Here is a 15,969-nt window from a genome sequence, read left to right as displayed (position 1 = left end):
CTGGCGGAAAAAGGCACTGTCATACATAGCTAGAGTTTCTGCACCACTCTGTAAGGGAGACACAAAATGAAGTGATTTCTGTTAACTTATATTTTCCCTCCTTGTGTTCATCTCTCTCTCTGTGTGTTGTAATGGAGATGGGAGCATGTGGGGTGTTCTGTACGGCAAGGGAATAAAGACGTTAAAGATATATAAACATAGTGTTTATTGCGTCTAACATTGGTAGCAGAGGATGGTTACCCCTAGTTACAAAATTCTGCCGAAGTTTGACGAGTCCAGACCGTACGAAGGTTGGAAAAATGAACTCAAGGTCTGGACACGTGTTACAGAACTCGACAAAAAGAAGTGCTAGAAATAATCAATATATTGGAGCGGAACATTAAAAGATAATTCACTGTTTCTGGACGGATCATATTTGTCCACTTCCGGTAGTATGACCGGATGTTGTTTTTAGCCTCAGATAGCATAAAGCTAATATTGTATTGTATATATGAGTAGAGGGAGAAGGACCAGTGGAGTTACATACTAATGGACATGGAAAATGACAGAGTTGTAATATTCAGAAAACCTGGAGGATTAGAAGTTTGAGGAAGTTGAAAATGCAGGCACACAATGTGTCTCCACCAGATGGTCTGTACTCTCAAAGAAACTCCCGAGGGGTATTGTGCCTAAAGCACGACTTGTAGCCAGAGGTTTTGAAGAGCTTAATATGCAAGAGTTACAGAAAGATTCTCCAACCTGTGCCTCAGAATCTCTTAGACTATTGTTATCAGTAATCTGTCAAAATCAGTGGCAAGTCCATTCTATGGACATTAAATCTGCATTCTTGCAGGGCAACTCGCTGACTGTCTCACCAAAAAGGGAACATCAGCTCTGGTGCTTTTGAAAGCTTTAAGTGAAGGACTGTGGGATATGTGGTGAAAACGTTTTTGCACAGACAATTCAAATCACTTTGTTTGCATTGTTAGTATGTTCATCTTTTGTCAAACTCACTCTGAATGTATCAGGATGTCACTTAAGAGGTATTCTTTTGTTTATAGTCATTGTATGACTTTGTATGTTTATCTGAAATCTTTTGACAGGTATTACTTTTACATTGTTTTATTATTTGACATACAAAGATTAGGGAGATTGTTAACTTATATTTTCCCTCCTTGTGTTTACCCTTTGACCCTGGGAACCCGTGTACCCATGCACAGTTTTCAAAAGTAGAAATGCAGCTCTGTCCGACCTGCTGGGGTTTTCTGCTCAGGGTGCTCTGGTCAGATCCCGGTTTCAGAACATCGTGAAAATCGATGCTCCCTCTCACTTTTTCTTCGGTCTCGAGCGCAGGAACGGTCAGAGGAGGCTGATGCACTCCCTGCGGTCAGACACTGGGCAGCTGCTTCAGGAGTCGGCCGACATTCAGCAGTGTGCTGTCAAGTTTTATAAAGAGCTCTACAGGTCAGATTACCAGGCAGAACCAGAGGCGGCGCTGCCTTTCTTTGAGGGCCTTCCTAAGGTCCCTGAGGGGGACAGCGCAGACCTGGAAGCTGAGCTCTCTGCCCAGGAGCTGCAGGAGGCCCTGCAGAGCATGCAGAGTGGGAAGGCTCCTGGCATAGACGGCCTGCCTGCAGACTTCTATAAGGTTTTCTGGCCTGTTATGGGTGATGACCTGCTGGATGTCCTCAGGGACAGTCTCAGTAAGGGGAGGTTGCCTCTGAGCTGCAGGAGGGCGGTGCTCACTCTCCTCCCCAAGAAAGGAGACCTGCAGGAGCTTGGGAACTGGCGTCCTGTATCCCTTCTCTGTACCGACTACAAACTGCTCTCCAAAGTCTTGGCGACGAGGCTGAGGAAAGTGATGGAGCATGTCATTCATGTAGACCAGACATACTGTGTACCCAGCAGGTTGATAACTGACAACGTTACTCTGATTCAAGATGTTTTGGACCTCTTCGATTCATTGGGCTGTGAGCTTGGTCTGATTTCTCTGGACCAAGAAAAGGCTTTTGACCGAGTTGAGTACCAGTACTTGTGGCAGACGCTGGAGGCTTTTGGGTTCAGCTCTGGTCTGATAGCCAAGATCCAGGTCTTGTACAGGGATATTGAGAGTGTACTGAAGATTAACAGTAGTTTGTGTGCTCCTTTTAAAGCAGAGAGAGGAGTCAGACAGGGCTGCTCTTTGTCTGGGATGCTGTACTCCCTGGCCATAGAGCCTCTCCTACACAACCTAAGGTCCAAACTACATGGTTTTTCTTTTCCTGGCTGCGATCATGTTCTTAAATTGTCTGCGTATGCGGACGATGTAATGGTGATTGTAAAAACTCAACAGGATATCAATGCTTTAACATAATGTAGGTGTGTTTAGCAAGTTGTCTTCTGCTAGGGTACACTGGGGGAAGAGTGAGGCCTTAGCAGTAGGGGCAGGCCACTTTAATGGTCTAGTTTTACCTGGGGGCCTTGTTTGGAAGAGGGGAGGGTTGAAGTACCTGGGTGTTTATCTCGGTGACGAGACCTTTTGTTTACAAAACTGGGACGGGCTTGTGGAAAAGGTGGAAGGCCGATTAAAGAAGTGGAAGTGGATCCTTCCAAAACTTTCTTCTTTTTAAAAAACTTTTTTTAAATTAATTTTTCTTTCAACAATTACAGTTTCAGGGAACATTGTACTTACATATTTAAACAATCCTTAAATCAGTGTTCTTATTGTCCAGTGGCAATGGTGATGTCCTTTTCTCGTTCTCTATAATCCGTCCATTTTTTGCATTTGTTCTCAAATCGTGCCTCTTGTAGTCTCAGTTTGTGTGTGATTTTCTCCATTACAAAGGTCTCTTCCACGGTGCACTTCCACTGTTCCTCAGTCGGTGGGTCTACTTTGTACCACATTCTTGTAATCGTTTTCTTACTGGCTGTAACGGATCCCCGTATATAACTGGTTTGAGTCTTTACTGCTGGTTCAAATTTACTGTTTTATTTTCTCTTGTTCAATACTACATTCCTTATACTTTCAAACTATCACCACCGTAAGAACTGTTTGGCCTCATACGGGTCCATTAAAACTATAAAATCCTTCTATTTTACACACGTACATCCGTTCGTGACCAGATCATACACTGTACTAAAAAGTTACACGCTAACAAAGTGAAGTATGATTAACATTTTACCTTTACCGTTGTCAAAATAAAAGTCTATAGGAAAATGAATGGCATAAGGCCTGTATAAAATTCTTAAACTAATTCCGTGTTCACAATTATGCAAATAAGTACAAATTAAACTAAAAATGAATTATACCTTCATGGGGTTATTTACACTCCCACCAAATTCTAGTGTTTTTCCAAAATGGAAACATTTAAAACACACAATTTCAACTTATAGGGATAACCCTTCAAATATATATGGCTACACCACACAGAAAACTATATTGCATTTCATAACTGCATAGTGCCTAAACAGCTTCTAGCAATAGAACTAATTTCTGGACAGGGCGCTCCAAAGAGGTCCTGATGGTGCGCTCTCCTTTGTGGTTCAGCTCCTTCTCTCCAAACAAGATTTTGGCCCGTCTCACAAGTCCATCTTTGCCTTGAATGACTTCAGTCACTGTCCCAAGTCTCCATTTGCTTCGTGGTAAAGTGTCCTCAGCGTCCATCACTACATCACCGACCTGTAGGTTCCTTTTAGTGCCATGCCAGCACTGTCTTGCTGTGATGCTGTGGAGGTACTCCTTTTTCCATCTACTCCAAAACTGTTCGGTCAGGTACTGCACCTGGCGCCACCTCTTTCGTCCATAAAGATCCTCTCTTTCAAATTTGCCAGGTGGAGGCAAGGCTGTGGTGGATTTCATAGTGATGAGGTGGTTAGGAGTAAGTGGCTCTAAACTGTTGGGGCTGTTCAGAGCGTCAACTGTGAGTGGACGGCTGTTCACAATAGCCATGGTCTCATAAAAGAAGGTGCGCAGTGAAGAATCATTAAGCCTACCAGGGGAGAGTAGCAGAGTGGCGTTGAGAACGCTTCTCACAGTTCTTATTTGTCGTTCCCACACACCCCCTGCATGGCTGGCATGAGGTGCATTCATGACAAAGTCGCACTGCTTTTCTGTGAGAAATGTATTCAGCCTATTCATGTCCAACTCTTGCAATGCAGCATTCAATTCATTTTTTGCACCAATGAAGTTAGTGCCTTGGTCACACTTAATTTGTCGCACTGCACCTCTTAAAGCAATAAAGCATCTCAGTCCATTAATGAATGTGTCTGTGGACATGTCCTCTAACATTTCAATATGAATGGCTCTAGAACAGAAACAGGTGAAGAGCAACCCATACCTTTTTTCTTCTTTTCGCCCTTGCTTAGTCCAAAAAGGACCAAAACAGTCCATCCCACAGTATGTGAATGGTGGGGTGGGTTCTGTTCGTTCGACAGGCAGGTCACTCATCTTTTGGCTTTCAACAGGCCTTCTCAGCCTTCGACATGTCACACAGTGACGGATGTAGGTTGCCACTGCTCTGCTCAGTCCACAGATCCAATAGCCATTGGACCTGATTTCATTGATGGTGAAGCCTTTGCCCTGATGTTTCACTCTTTCATGATGGTGGGCGATGATCAGACTCGTCACGTGATGTCCCTGAGGAATGACTGTTGGGTGCTTGAATGTGTTAGGGAAAGATGAGCGGCTGAGCCTACCTCCCACCTTGAGCACACCCTCTGCATCTAGGAAAACATCGAGGTGATACAGCTTGTTTTGTTTTGGTAGCTGATGTCCTTTGCTTAGTAGCTTTATCTCTTCTCCGTATGTTTGACTTTGCATGTCTTTGATGATGAGCTGCTCTGCACTCTGTCTTTCACTAACTGATGAGAGGTCACATGATTTTACCTTTCTTGCACGCCGTATGAGCCGCGCCACTGCTTTGACTGCCCGAGACCAGCATGAGAACTTATTCAGTCTGTCTACAAGGTCAACTTGTTCTGAGGTCTTTGTCTGAAATGTCTGAGCCTTTCTAACCTCTGGGTCACCGACAGGCAGCTCTGAAGGCACCTCTGTTGGCATTTCGATCTCCCTTTTCCACAGAAAGCTAGGGCCAGTGAACCAATCAGAAGAAAGTAGCTCATCTACTGTTTTCCCTCGAGATGCATAGTCTGCTGGGTTTTCGTCAGTTGGTACATAGAACCATTGCTTGGGGTCTGAGGCATGACGAATTTTCTGCACCCTATTTGCTACAAAGGTGTGAAAGCGGCGAGCATCATTATTTATGTAGCCTAAGACAACTTTTGAATCTGTCCAAAAGAACTCTTCTACATTACAGTAGCCTAATTCTTCTTTGAGCATATTGCTCACTGTGACTGAGACAACTGCTGCGGTAAGCTCTAACCTGGGTATAGTTGTGACCTTCTGTGGCGAGATGCGTGCCTTTCCCATGAGAAGAACACAGTGAATGTCTTCTCTTTCGTTCTTCAGTCTTAGGTATGTGCATTGGCCGTAGCCTGTGGTGCTTGCATCTGAGAAGTGATGTAGCTCTGTTTTGATCACTTTTCCAAAGCCAGCTGGCTGGTAGCAGCGAGCTACGCGTATCTTTTCCATCTTAACAAGGTCATCTTGCCATTTCTCCCACCGTGGCTTCAACTGCTCTGGAATTAGGTCATCCCATCCTGTTCCTTGATGGCACATGTCCTGGAGAATTTTCTTTCCGTTAAGAAGGTACGGAGCTACGAAGCCTAGCGGGTCATATATGGAGGCAACAGATGACAGGATGCCGCGCCGTGTTGCGGGCTGGTTCTTTGGTGCGACTTTGAAGGTGAAACAGTCACTCTCGATGCTCCAGTATATTCCTAATGCTCTCTCTAAGGCTGCGTCATTGAATCTGAGATCCTTTGCTTTAATGTCTATAGCGTGCTCTGTTGAGGGGATGCTCTGGAGAACAGCACAGCTATTGGACACGAATTTGTGAAGGCGTAAGCCTCTCTTTGCACACAGCTCACGTGCCTCCTTTGCTATCTGAATGGCCCTTTCAACAGACTCAACACTAGTGATGCCATCGTCAACATAAAAGTCTCTGGCAATGAACTGTGATCCTAATGGGTGTGTGTGACTGTGTTCTTTGGCGAGCTGCTTTAGTCCATAATTCGCACATCCTGGTGAAGACACGGCTCCAAACAGATGGACCTTCATCCTGAATTCTTCGGGAGGTGTGCTTACATCGCCGTTCTTCCACCATAAGAAGCGTAGGTAGTCACGGTCCTTCTCTGAGACATGGAACTGGTGGAACATCTTTTCAATGTCACACATCATAGCAATGTGATGCTGGCGGAAACGAATGAGAACACCTGTGAGACTGTTAATCATGTCTGGGCCTGGGAGAAGGTGTTCATTGAGGCTACTTCCCTTGTACTTTGCCGAGCAGTCGTAAACTACTCTCAGCTTTTCAGGCTTTTTGGGGTGATAAACACCATGGTGAGGTATGTACCATTTTTCTCCAGACGTGCCTTCTGCGCTTACCTCTTCTGCGTCACCCCTTTCAATGATGTCTTTCATGTAGTTAATGTAGTCGTTCTTGTAACTTTCATTTGCAATGAACTTCCTTTTCAGGTGACTGAGCCTCACGGCAGCAAGCTGCTTGTTATCAGGTAAGCACGGTCTCTCTCTGAAGGGGAGGGGCATTTCATAATGTCCATGTTCGTTTGTCTTTATGTTTTCCTTTAATTTGTCAAGAAACATCAAATCCTCTTGCGAGACTGTTTTGTCATCACTTTGAATGTCTCTGAAATCAGTCTCCAGAATTCTGATTGCATCCATTGGAGTCACTGCAGGCAGCTCCTTCACAGTTACTCGGTGACAGTGACTGTTTGACATGTGCGAATCAGAGTGAGGTGCAGAAAAGCCAACAATACTCCACCCTAAGTCGGTAAGAATGGCGAAGGGTTCATCATCCTTTCCTGTTATGACCCGTCTCGGTACAAGACTCCTTGGACAATTGTAGCCTATCAGTAGCCCCACCTCGCAACTAAGGAGGGGCGGTATTTGGTCTGCTATTGCCGTGAGATGTAGCCATCTTTTTGCCGTTTCGTGTGTTGGTATGTGTTGTTTGTTCACAGGTATGCAGTCTTTGGTGTATGCGGGAGGCAGTTTGATGTGCACAGTGGAATTGAATCCTCTCACTCGCAGACCAGATGTGCGTTCACTTTTAAAGACCATATTTTCACCCATCATGGTAGTGAGTTTCAGTTTAACTGGGCAAGTAGTCAGCTGCAGCTCTGTACACACATCTTGCTCGATGAATGTTGTGTCACTTTGTGTATCCAGCAAGGCGTACACAAGTTTTTCTCTGGATGGATTCTTTTCGTTAGACACCCACACCGGCACTATCATGGAGGTGTTTTCTGACTGACCTTGGCTTGGGTGACGTTGAGGGACAGAGCAGGTGTTGGGTTCGTTGTACTGCGTTGTGCTGAATCTTTGTCTTGACCTTTTCCGTAGTTGTCATCATGAAGACATGTGGGATGTCGTCTTTTGCATGAGTCACATGTGTGGCGGTGCCTGCACTCCTTTGCGCTGTGACCAGGTTTTAGACATCCATAACACAGTCTGTTGTCTTTGATGTACGCTCTTCTATATTCCAGTTTTCTTTTCATGAAGTCTGGACATTTGCAAAGCTGGTGACTGACATTCTGACATAGCATGCAGGGGGGCTTGACCTTTTCGTTTGTTGATGTATGCTTATTATTTTCCACCACTGTATGTGTGTTGAAGGCACTGGCTTTGTTTCTTTTGCCTTCCCTTGTGCTCCACTTGTCTTGACAGGATTCTGCTGGATGGAGAGCGAGGAAAGAGGTGACTGGATTGCAGGCAGTTTCGGCCTCCACTGACATGAACTTGGCAAAGTCCTTGAAGCTAGGGAAATCCTTTCCCTCCGTGAGACGTGCTGTCACTTGCCGGTTCCATCGTGAGGCTATCCACTCTGGCAGTTTCCGCATCAACTTCTGATTTTCCTCACAGTCGTTTAAGATGTTTAAGCCTTTTACATGGGGCATGGCCTGCAGACAAGCATTTAAGAAATCTGAGAAATCTTTCAGTCCTTCAGCATCTTTAGACTGTATTTTTGACCAGTTGGATAACTTTTCCCTAAAGGCCTTTTGAATGATAAACGGCTGGCCGTACCTCTGATTGAGCTTGTTCCATGCGTCACTGTAAGCTTCACTGTCGCTACGATAGAAAGTCCCTTTTATGCATTTGTGAGCTGAGCCACCTACATATCTCTTGAGGTAGTGCAGCTTATCGGTAGTGGGGATGTTCTTTCTATCTATAAGTGATGTGAATGAAGCCTTCCACTCAACAAAGTCAATTGGATTGCCATTAAACACTGTGGGCTCTGGCATTGGAAGTCTGTTAATAGCAATGCTGTCCTGAACGGCTTGGGCTAGGCAGGATACATCGATGGCAGGAGATGGAGTGACAGCCGTGTAAGGGTGCGTTATGGCAGGGGGAATAGAGTTGTGTGGCATAGGATCATGACATGACTGAAAAGACTGGGCATCAGACTCCTCTTTCACTTCTCTGTTGTATGCTTCAAGTCTGGCGTGGGCAGCTTTCAAGTCTTTTTCAGCTCGTAATTGTTCTAATTCGGCCTTGTGCTTTTCTAATTCCCTTCTGTGTTCTTCTTCTAAAACACAAATTTTTTCCTTCTGTTTCTTTTCTTCCATTAGCACCTTATATTCAGCCTCCTTAGCAGCTAACTCCGCCGCTGCTTCTGCTCGCTTGGCTGCAACACTTGAGTGCGTGGAACGATGACTGCCAGTCAGTATTGAAGCAGTGGAGCCATAAATGGACCGCGCATAGTCATGCTTAAGCAGCTCATGCAAACGCTGCCCTTCATATTCTGCATCATATTCTCCATTTACTTCAGTCAGTCTTTCGTTCAAGATTTTGACAATGTCAATCGTCACCGCTGCACAAGCATCAACTTTACACCTTAGCTCAGTATCGGGCGTGCCGTGCTTTCTCAATTCTTCATACACATTCATGATATCCATTTTCCTTATTTCCAAGTTGTCTATAAGGGATGTTAGGCATTTTTCAGCTAGCTCAGATTTGAGTTCATTGCGTGTTTGACGAGCTTGGGCTTTCCACTGTTCATACAAGCTAACAAGTTCCTTTGCTCGTTTGCACTGTTCATCTTCACGGTATGCTAGCATCTTTTCAGTGGGAACTCGCGCTCTGTCAGAACGTCTGGCTAAATCTGTATCAACATCTTCATTGCTTAACAGTTCGTCGAGAATTTTCTGCTTGATTTGCAATGAATCTTTTAGTTCGTTACTAACAGCACCTTGTTCTGCTTCCCTTTCTATGATTTCCTTGTATTCCTGAATTACCTTTTGAAGGATATCAATCTGCTCCTCTTTATCCTTGCCGTGCAGAGTAGCATCGTTTCCCTCCATTTTTGTTATCCTTTGTTCGTCTTCTTGCTGCCTTTACCGCCAAACCGTCTTCAATTCACCGCTGCACGTATCCCTTTCATCCATAAAAGTGTTCCTTTCCGTCCGTAGAAGTTGTCCTTTTCGTCCGTTGAAGTCGTCGATGCAGCAGGTTTACTGAAGAGGTGAAGCTTTTGCAGGGGAGGATAAAGTTCTTACTTTTTCCGTGGAGGATAAGTTCTTACTGTAACGGATCCCCGTATATAACTGGTTTGAGTCTTTACTGCTGGTTCAAATTTACTGTTTTATTTTCTCTTGTTCAATACTACATTCCTTATACTTTCAAACTATCACCACCGTAAGAACTGTTTGGCCTCATACGGGTCCATTAAAACTATAAAATCCTTCTATTTTACACACGTACATCCGTTCGTGACCAGATCATACACTGTACTAAAAAGTTACACGCTAACAAAGTGAAGTATGATTAACATTTTACCTTTCAAAATAAAAGTCTATAGGAAAATGAATGGCATAAGGCCTGTATAAAATTCTTAAACTAATTCCGTGTTCACAATTATGCAAATAAGTACAAATTAAACTAAAAATGAATTATACCTTCATGGGGTTATTTACACTGGCTGATAGCAGCACTTTAACAAGATACTCATCCTCTCTTTGTATTATGTCTTGTGTCAATTTCCCCAAGTAGAGTATTTTGCACGTTTTTGGTATCCTATTATTTTTTGTAAATCCCTCCATAGTTTATCCCAATATCCTTTTAACTTTTGGCAGGACCAAGGGTCTGATTTGTGCGGCATAGAAATACTCTTCGAGGTTTGGCAAAGCCAAACCTCCTTTGCCTTTAGGGAGCTGCAGAGTTTTGTACCTGGTCCTAGGTTTCTTTCCTCCCCATATAAACCTAGATATCCACCTATCCCATTCCATAAACTGGTGGGATCGTTACTGGCAGAGACTGAAACAAGTATAAGAGTCTCGGTAGGACATTTATCTTAATTATCTCTATTCTCGAGCTGAAGTCCAAAATAATAGCTGTGACGCAATAAACGCTACGTTTGTATATCTTTAACGTATTTATTCGCTTGCCGTACAGAACAACTCACATGCTCCCATCTCCATTACAACACACACACACACACAGAGAGAGAGAGAGAGAGAGAGAGAGAGAGAGACCAATTGGTTTTCTAGTTTCCCTTTTATCATGATATATCTTCCCTTCTTATCACTAACTTCTTTGATCAGTTCGAACTTTACTCTGTTAGAAATCAGTATCGCCACACCCCTCTTGTGATTCTGCCCAAAGGAACTGGAAAATGAATTCCTGTAGCCCAGCTTTTTAAACTTTAAATGCTCCTCCTGTGATAGGTGAGTTTCTTGAAGAAAAATAACCTGCATTTTCTCTCTTCTAAACTTAGATAAGGCTTTATTTCTTTTTTTGATATTGTTTAAGCCGTTAATGTTCAGCGACACCACCATTATCTCATCATGTTGCATTGTTTGTATCCCTTGAAATAATTCCTAGCCCCTCCACTGTAATGTTGTCAACCATGTTTTCCCCATGAACAAAGTATGAACGAACACAAAAACTGAACTTCCCCGCAAAAAAGGGCCTCATTCCCCATAGGCCCTGTCTTCCTGTTGGTGGAAGTGGGGGATAACTTTTTCTGAACAAAAGGCCCCCCCTAGTGGTTTGGGGTATACCTAAAATAGGCCTTCCTATCCTACTAGATAAGTCCAACAATCAGTAGCTACATAGCTCTCTCTGTCGATTCACCTGTAAACATAAACGTTAGAGAAGTCTCATTTGTAAAAGAGGGAGGGTGATCTTAAGATTCGGCACTTTGAGTATTCCCTGGTGGAACCCTTTCTGTTGTATCACAATTTACCTTAAAAACAGTCTCTTTCTCTCTCTCTCTCTCTCTCTCTCTCTCTCTCTCTCTCTCTCTCTCTCTCTCTCTCTCTCTCTCTCTGTGTGTGTGTGTTGTAATGGAGATGGGAGCATGTGAGTTGTTCTGTACGGCAAGCGATTAAATACGTTAAAGATATATAAACGTAGCGTTTATTGCGTCTAACAATTTCACTTCCACATTTTGTCTTAAAACACTTCTTCATGTTTGTAAGGGATGCCAACACATAAAGAAAAACTCTCACACACTAGAGTCCTCATTGTCTATTAAATCAGGCAGCCAGGGCAACATGCATATAATAAATATAATATAATTTCTGATAAGATCACACAACTGGTGGTCTGGTGATGTTATTTAAACTGTTGCAAATGGTCACTGTTTTCAGATGACCTGCCCCCTAAAACTAATCTTTAATAAATAATGCTGGATAATTAAGAGTTTCAAAGCAGGCAGAAGCTGATTTATAAACACACACATTCTGTATTTCAAAAATATAACAAAGACAGCATGTCATTACATTAAATTGGGTTTGATTTGAACTAAAAGAAATGTGTGACAAACAACATTCATCTGAGGTTATGAATCTGTATTCTGAGCAGATGATTACACACATTTATTCTGTTTAATTGTTATTTCACGCTTGACAATTTATTTTAGGGAAATCAAACATGTGTTAGTGTTTCATTTGATGGATGTATACAATTATACATGCTGTGTTGTTACACACACACACACACACACACACACACACACACACACACACACACACACACACACACACACACACACACACACACACACACACACACACACACACCATTTTGCAAAACTGTTCATTTACAGCCAATTTATGTTAACAGACTACTGTATTTATATAATTTGGTTGTGTACTGTAGTTAGCGAAGCCTTTGGGATTGCCAACATGTGCTACAAATGTAATCTGCTGTCAGCACTATGATTGGTGCAATGCTGGTTTAGTTTAATAAATATGGTTTCATTGCTCGAATTGGACTTGTATCTATTATCGTACTTTTATTTTTTTACCTCTGTAAAGCGTCTTTGAGCACCTGATAAAGAGCTTGATAAATCAAATGCATTATTATTATTATTACAAATGGTTTACTTTCATAATTAATCTGACAAGTAATAGTTTACAGCATTTTTCTGGTCTACTGGTGAAAGGGCAACAGCTCTGTCCAGACCATGATGCTTTGTAGCATTTATGGTTTCAAGTGATGTCAAAACATGCTATGAGGTGCTGAGGCAAAGATAACTGTGGGCCAAAACACACTTGATTATTGAGAAAATAGCATACAATGAAAGTTAAAACATACACAATGTTCATGCTCCCTCATGCACAGCGCCTCATGTATGGGATACACACCTCATGAATTATCCATGGTCCATATGTAGGTTTTGTTTAAGCCCTTCTTATGATTTCACAGATTCTTATATGCAAAGTCATGTTTGGTTAGCTAGTAGAAAATTCTATTTAGTTTCTGCTGCAATACTTTCATTTTCAATGCAGCTTCACTTTGAAACACAGAACCCTATACGATATACTGAATGTCACACAATATAACTTCTTATCTACTCAGCTCCATATCAGCCAAAGCTACACTGAAGGTTTATGAGAGTAACAACGCAGTTATTCCTCACAACCTCATCTCAGCTTTATACAGCGCTCTGCTGTATGCCTGCAGCTGTTGGTTTACAAGACACCAATGCACATGAGATACTGAGGTAAATATTGGCTTGATGGAACCCTCAGGGCACCTGTTGGTCTATAAAACACAGATTACACTGTACAAGCTGTTTGTAGAAAGTTGATGGAAATTGAATGCGTTTTGTGGAGCTGTAAAGAAATCCTGGATGTTATACACAGGAGGTCACCAAGGTGCTGAAACTCCATATAAAAGGTGGATGAGGTGATTGCGTGAATTGTATTCTTACCTTCTCACCCCCCGCCCTAATTGGAACCTACCACAAATTAGTTTTCAACTCATCAAAAAAATGTAGAGTAGCGCTCCCCAGGTAGCAGAACACCTGTACTAATGTTATCTGTGGAAAAACTACCTGGCAAAAGGGTCCGGTTGACGGAAGTGGTAGAAGAGGAAGAATGAAGGAAATTCTTTCAGCTTAGATATGTGTAAGTAGCTAAATCGGCAAACTTGATTTTACTTTATTATAAAACTGACATCAGGGTTCCTAGCTCTTTGTTTGTGAGTCGGGCTGCCAGCGTTAGCCCTGTTGTTAACATTATTCAGTATAGTTTACATTGATAATCTTGCTCATACAAAGATCAGCAAACAGAAATATATTATCACTGTTGCACATATTGTTTAGAAACAATTTGCATTTTCATGCAAGCAGATGGTAAAGAACTCACTCCTTTTCTCTTTCTGTTTGTTGTTTTTAAAAATGGGCTGTTGGCATAGGCATAGAGGAACAAACCGGCAGTTTTTGCTTGAAGGTGCAGCAGTTGTGATGACAGAACGTGGGCCAATGTTTACTCATCTTGGGAATGAAAGACTTTGCAGAGGATTTAGAAGTTAGAAAAGCCTATCCAAACACACACTCATATCCGACAAATTAAGCCTTTCAACTAAATTCCTTCCCTTCCCTAGTCTCTCCCTCTGACACTTTCTCCCTGATTAGTTCCCCCCTTTGTTCTCTCTCAGCAAACTTTTCTCCATTCAATTATGCCTGTCCTTCGCTCAAACTAATATTTTACTTCGCAACAAATGACACTTCACGTAGTTTCAGTATGGGGGAAATTAAGTCTTACTTGTAAAGGTCTAGATCAGGGGTGTCCAAACTTTTTTCACCGAGGGCCACATACAGAAAAATATACAGAGAGCTGGGCCCCTGATAGAGGTGACTATTGCCTCATAAGTTAAGTTATATGTTAGCAAAACAAATCAAATATAGGTGAATAAGGTGCAATACTTAAAAATGCTTTAAGGACAGAATAGCCCACATCCCGTCTCTCTTTAGGGGTTCATTTATTCTGTTGGCAGCTCATTCCTTAAAACAGAAGCCTCAGATTGCTGATAATGAGAGTAAATACTGTATGAAGGTTACATCTCAAGCTTGTTATAGAAATAAGTTATTGAATTTTTTATCAACTTAGATTTGTTAGAAATGTTTTAAATTCTAAATGACTGAATTTATTTTAAATTGGGCTCATTAATATATGTTAACATATATATTTGAGAAGTACAATATAAGACAAACAGCAGTTTAATTTGTGGGCCATATTGCATTATACTTTTAGAATTTGCTGAGGGTCGATTCAAAATGGCCTGCGGGCCGCATTTGGCCACCGGGCCGTAGTTTGGACACCCCTGGTCTAGAGGAACAACTTGAGTTTTTCACGTGAAGCTGAAGATAAACTGTTGTTTCAATAAATGGGGGTTCAAGTGGATGGATGGATGGAGGGATGGAGGGATGGAGGGATGGAGGGATGGAGGGATGGAGGGAGGAATGGGTATATATTCGATTTTAAAGTCACAAATATTTATGCAGCAAAAGGACATGTTTTGTTTTGACAATGGCAAAAGCTCTCGAAACGCTTAGTAGTGCAACCTTTTAGCTATTAATACACCCGTTTTCTATAGTCTTAAAATGTAATGTAATGTAATGAATAATTTCTATTTCATTTTCTCTTCATTAGCAAAAGAATGAGAGATGTGGGTATAGCAATTCAAAGGTCTAGACACAAAGCCCAGCTTGTTTCCATATTTCTTGTTAAATTAATCATTATTTTCAGTCAAAAAGTAAGTGTCTTATTGAGAAAGTCCAAAAGAAATGAGAGAAAATGTGAAACATAATAATGAGAAGATAATTTCACATCATCATCATCATCATCATCATCATCATCATCATCGACTTTCAAACCTCATTTGGGAGGGTCTAAAATATTCATACAGGTAATCAAAACTGTAATCAGATTATAGGCTACACACACACACACACACACACACACACACACACACACACACACAGACACACACACACACACACACACAAACACACACACACACACACACACACACACACACACACACACACACACACACACACACACACACACACACACACACACACACACACACACACACACACACACACACAGTATATGCAGGTTAACAGCTGCTGAACACTGGGCTGTTAAATATTTCAGGTGGTACACGCATTCTTTCACCCACCCGCCTCCCCGGCCGGCAAACTGGGTGAGGTTCTGCTCAAAAAGCACGTCCATCACTTATTAATGCCCCAGAAAGGTATGTCAAATTATGAGTGATTGAGGGAAATAATAAGAATTTGTGCTCATTATGAAAGGGAGACTTAGGGAATAGGGAATTATGTCTGTGTGTGTTCCATGTGTTTATAAAAACAGAGTCTGTTTAAAAGTGTTTGCCGTGTCAACTCAGGTCTCCAAGTTATACTTCAAAAAACGGCAATGAACCTCACCCAGGAATTTGTTGCCAATCTTTATTTCCCATTAGTGTTCAAATCAGTCAATTGTATTTGGGATAAAAAAGGATTTTTTTGATTAGGAGAATATTTGTGACCGACTATCCCGGATCATGATCATAGATGATAATATTCTGATGTTTTTCTGCACCTACACATTTCTGGGTTCATATCCAGAACCTACTGA

The 15,969-nt window shown here is 42.1% G+C and overlaps 1 protein-coding gene across 1 annotated transcript; it reads right to left on the bottom strand.

Annotated features, from left to right (window-relative positions):
- Window positions 1-2,928: 2,928 nt before the first annotated feature.
- On the bottom strand, window positions 2,929-5,084 carry LOC134865136 (uncharacterized). Its single transcript, XM_063884568.1, has 2 exons — window positions 4,296-5,084; window positions 2,929-3,749 (listed from the first exon to the last, which is right to left on the bottom strand). Exons 1-2 carry the CDS (start codon window positions 5,015-5,017, stop codon window positions 3,422-3,424), a joined length of 1,050 nt encoding a protein of 349 aa, XP_063740638.1. The 5' UTR covers window positions 5,018-5,084; the 3' UTR covers window positions 2,929-3,421.
- Window positions 5,085-15,969: the final 10,885 nt, after the last annotated feature.

Source organism: Eleginops maclovinus, chromosome 5, assembly GCF_036324505.1.
Source record: "Eleginops maclovinus isolate JMC-PN-2008 ecotype Puerto Natales chromosome 5, JC_Emac_rtc_rv5, whole genome shotgun sequence".
NCBI classification, from domain to species: domain Eukaryota; kingdom Metazoa; phylum Chordata; class Actinopteri; order Perciformes; family Eleginopidae; genus Eleginops; species Eleginops maclovinus.
The sequence above is the reverse complement of the archived record's forward strand: the minus strand, read 5'-3'. Positions and strand labels throughout refer to the sequence as shown.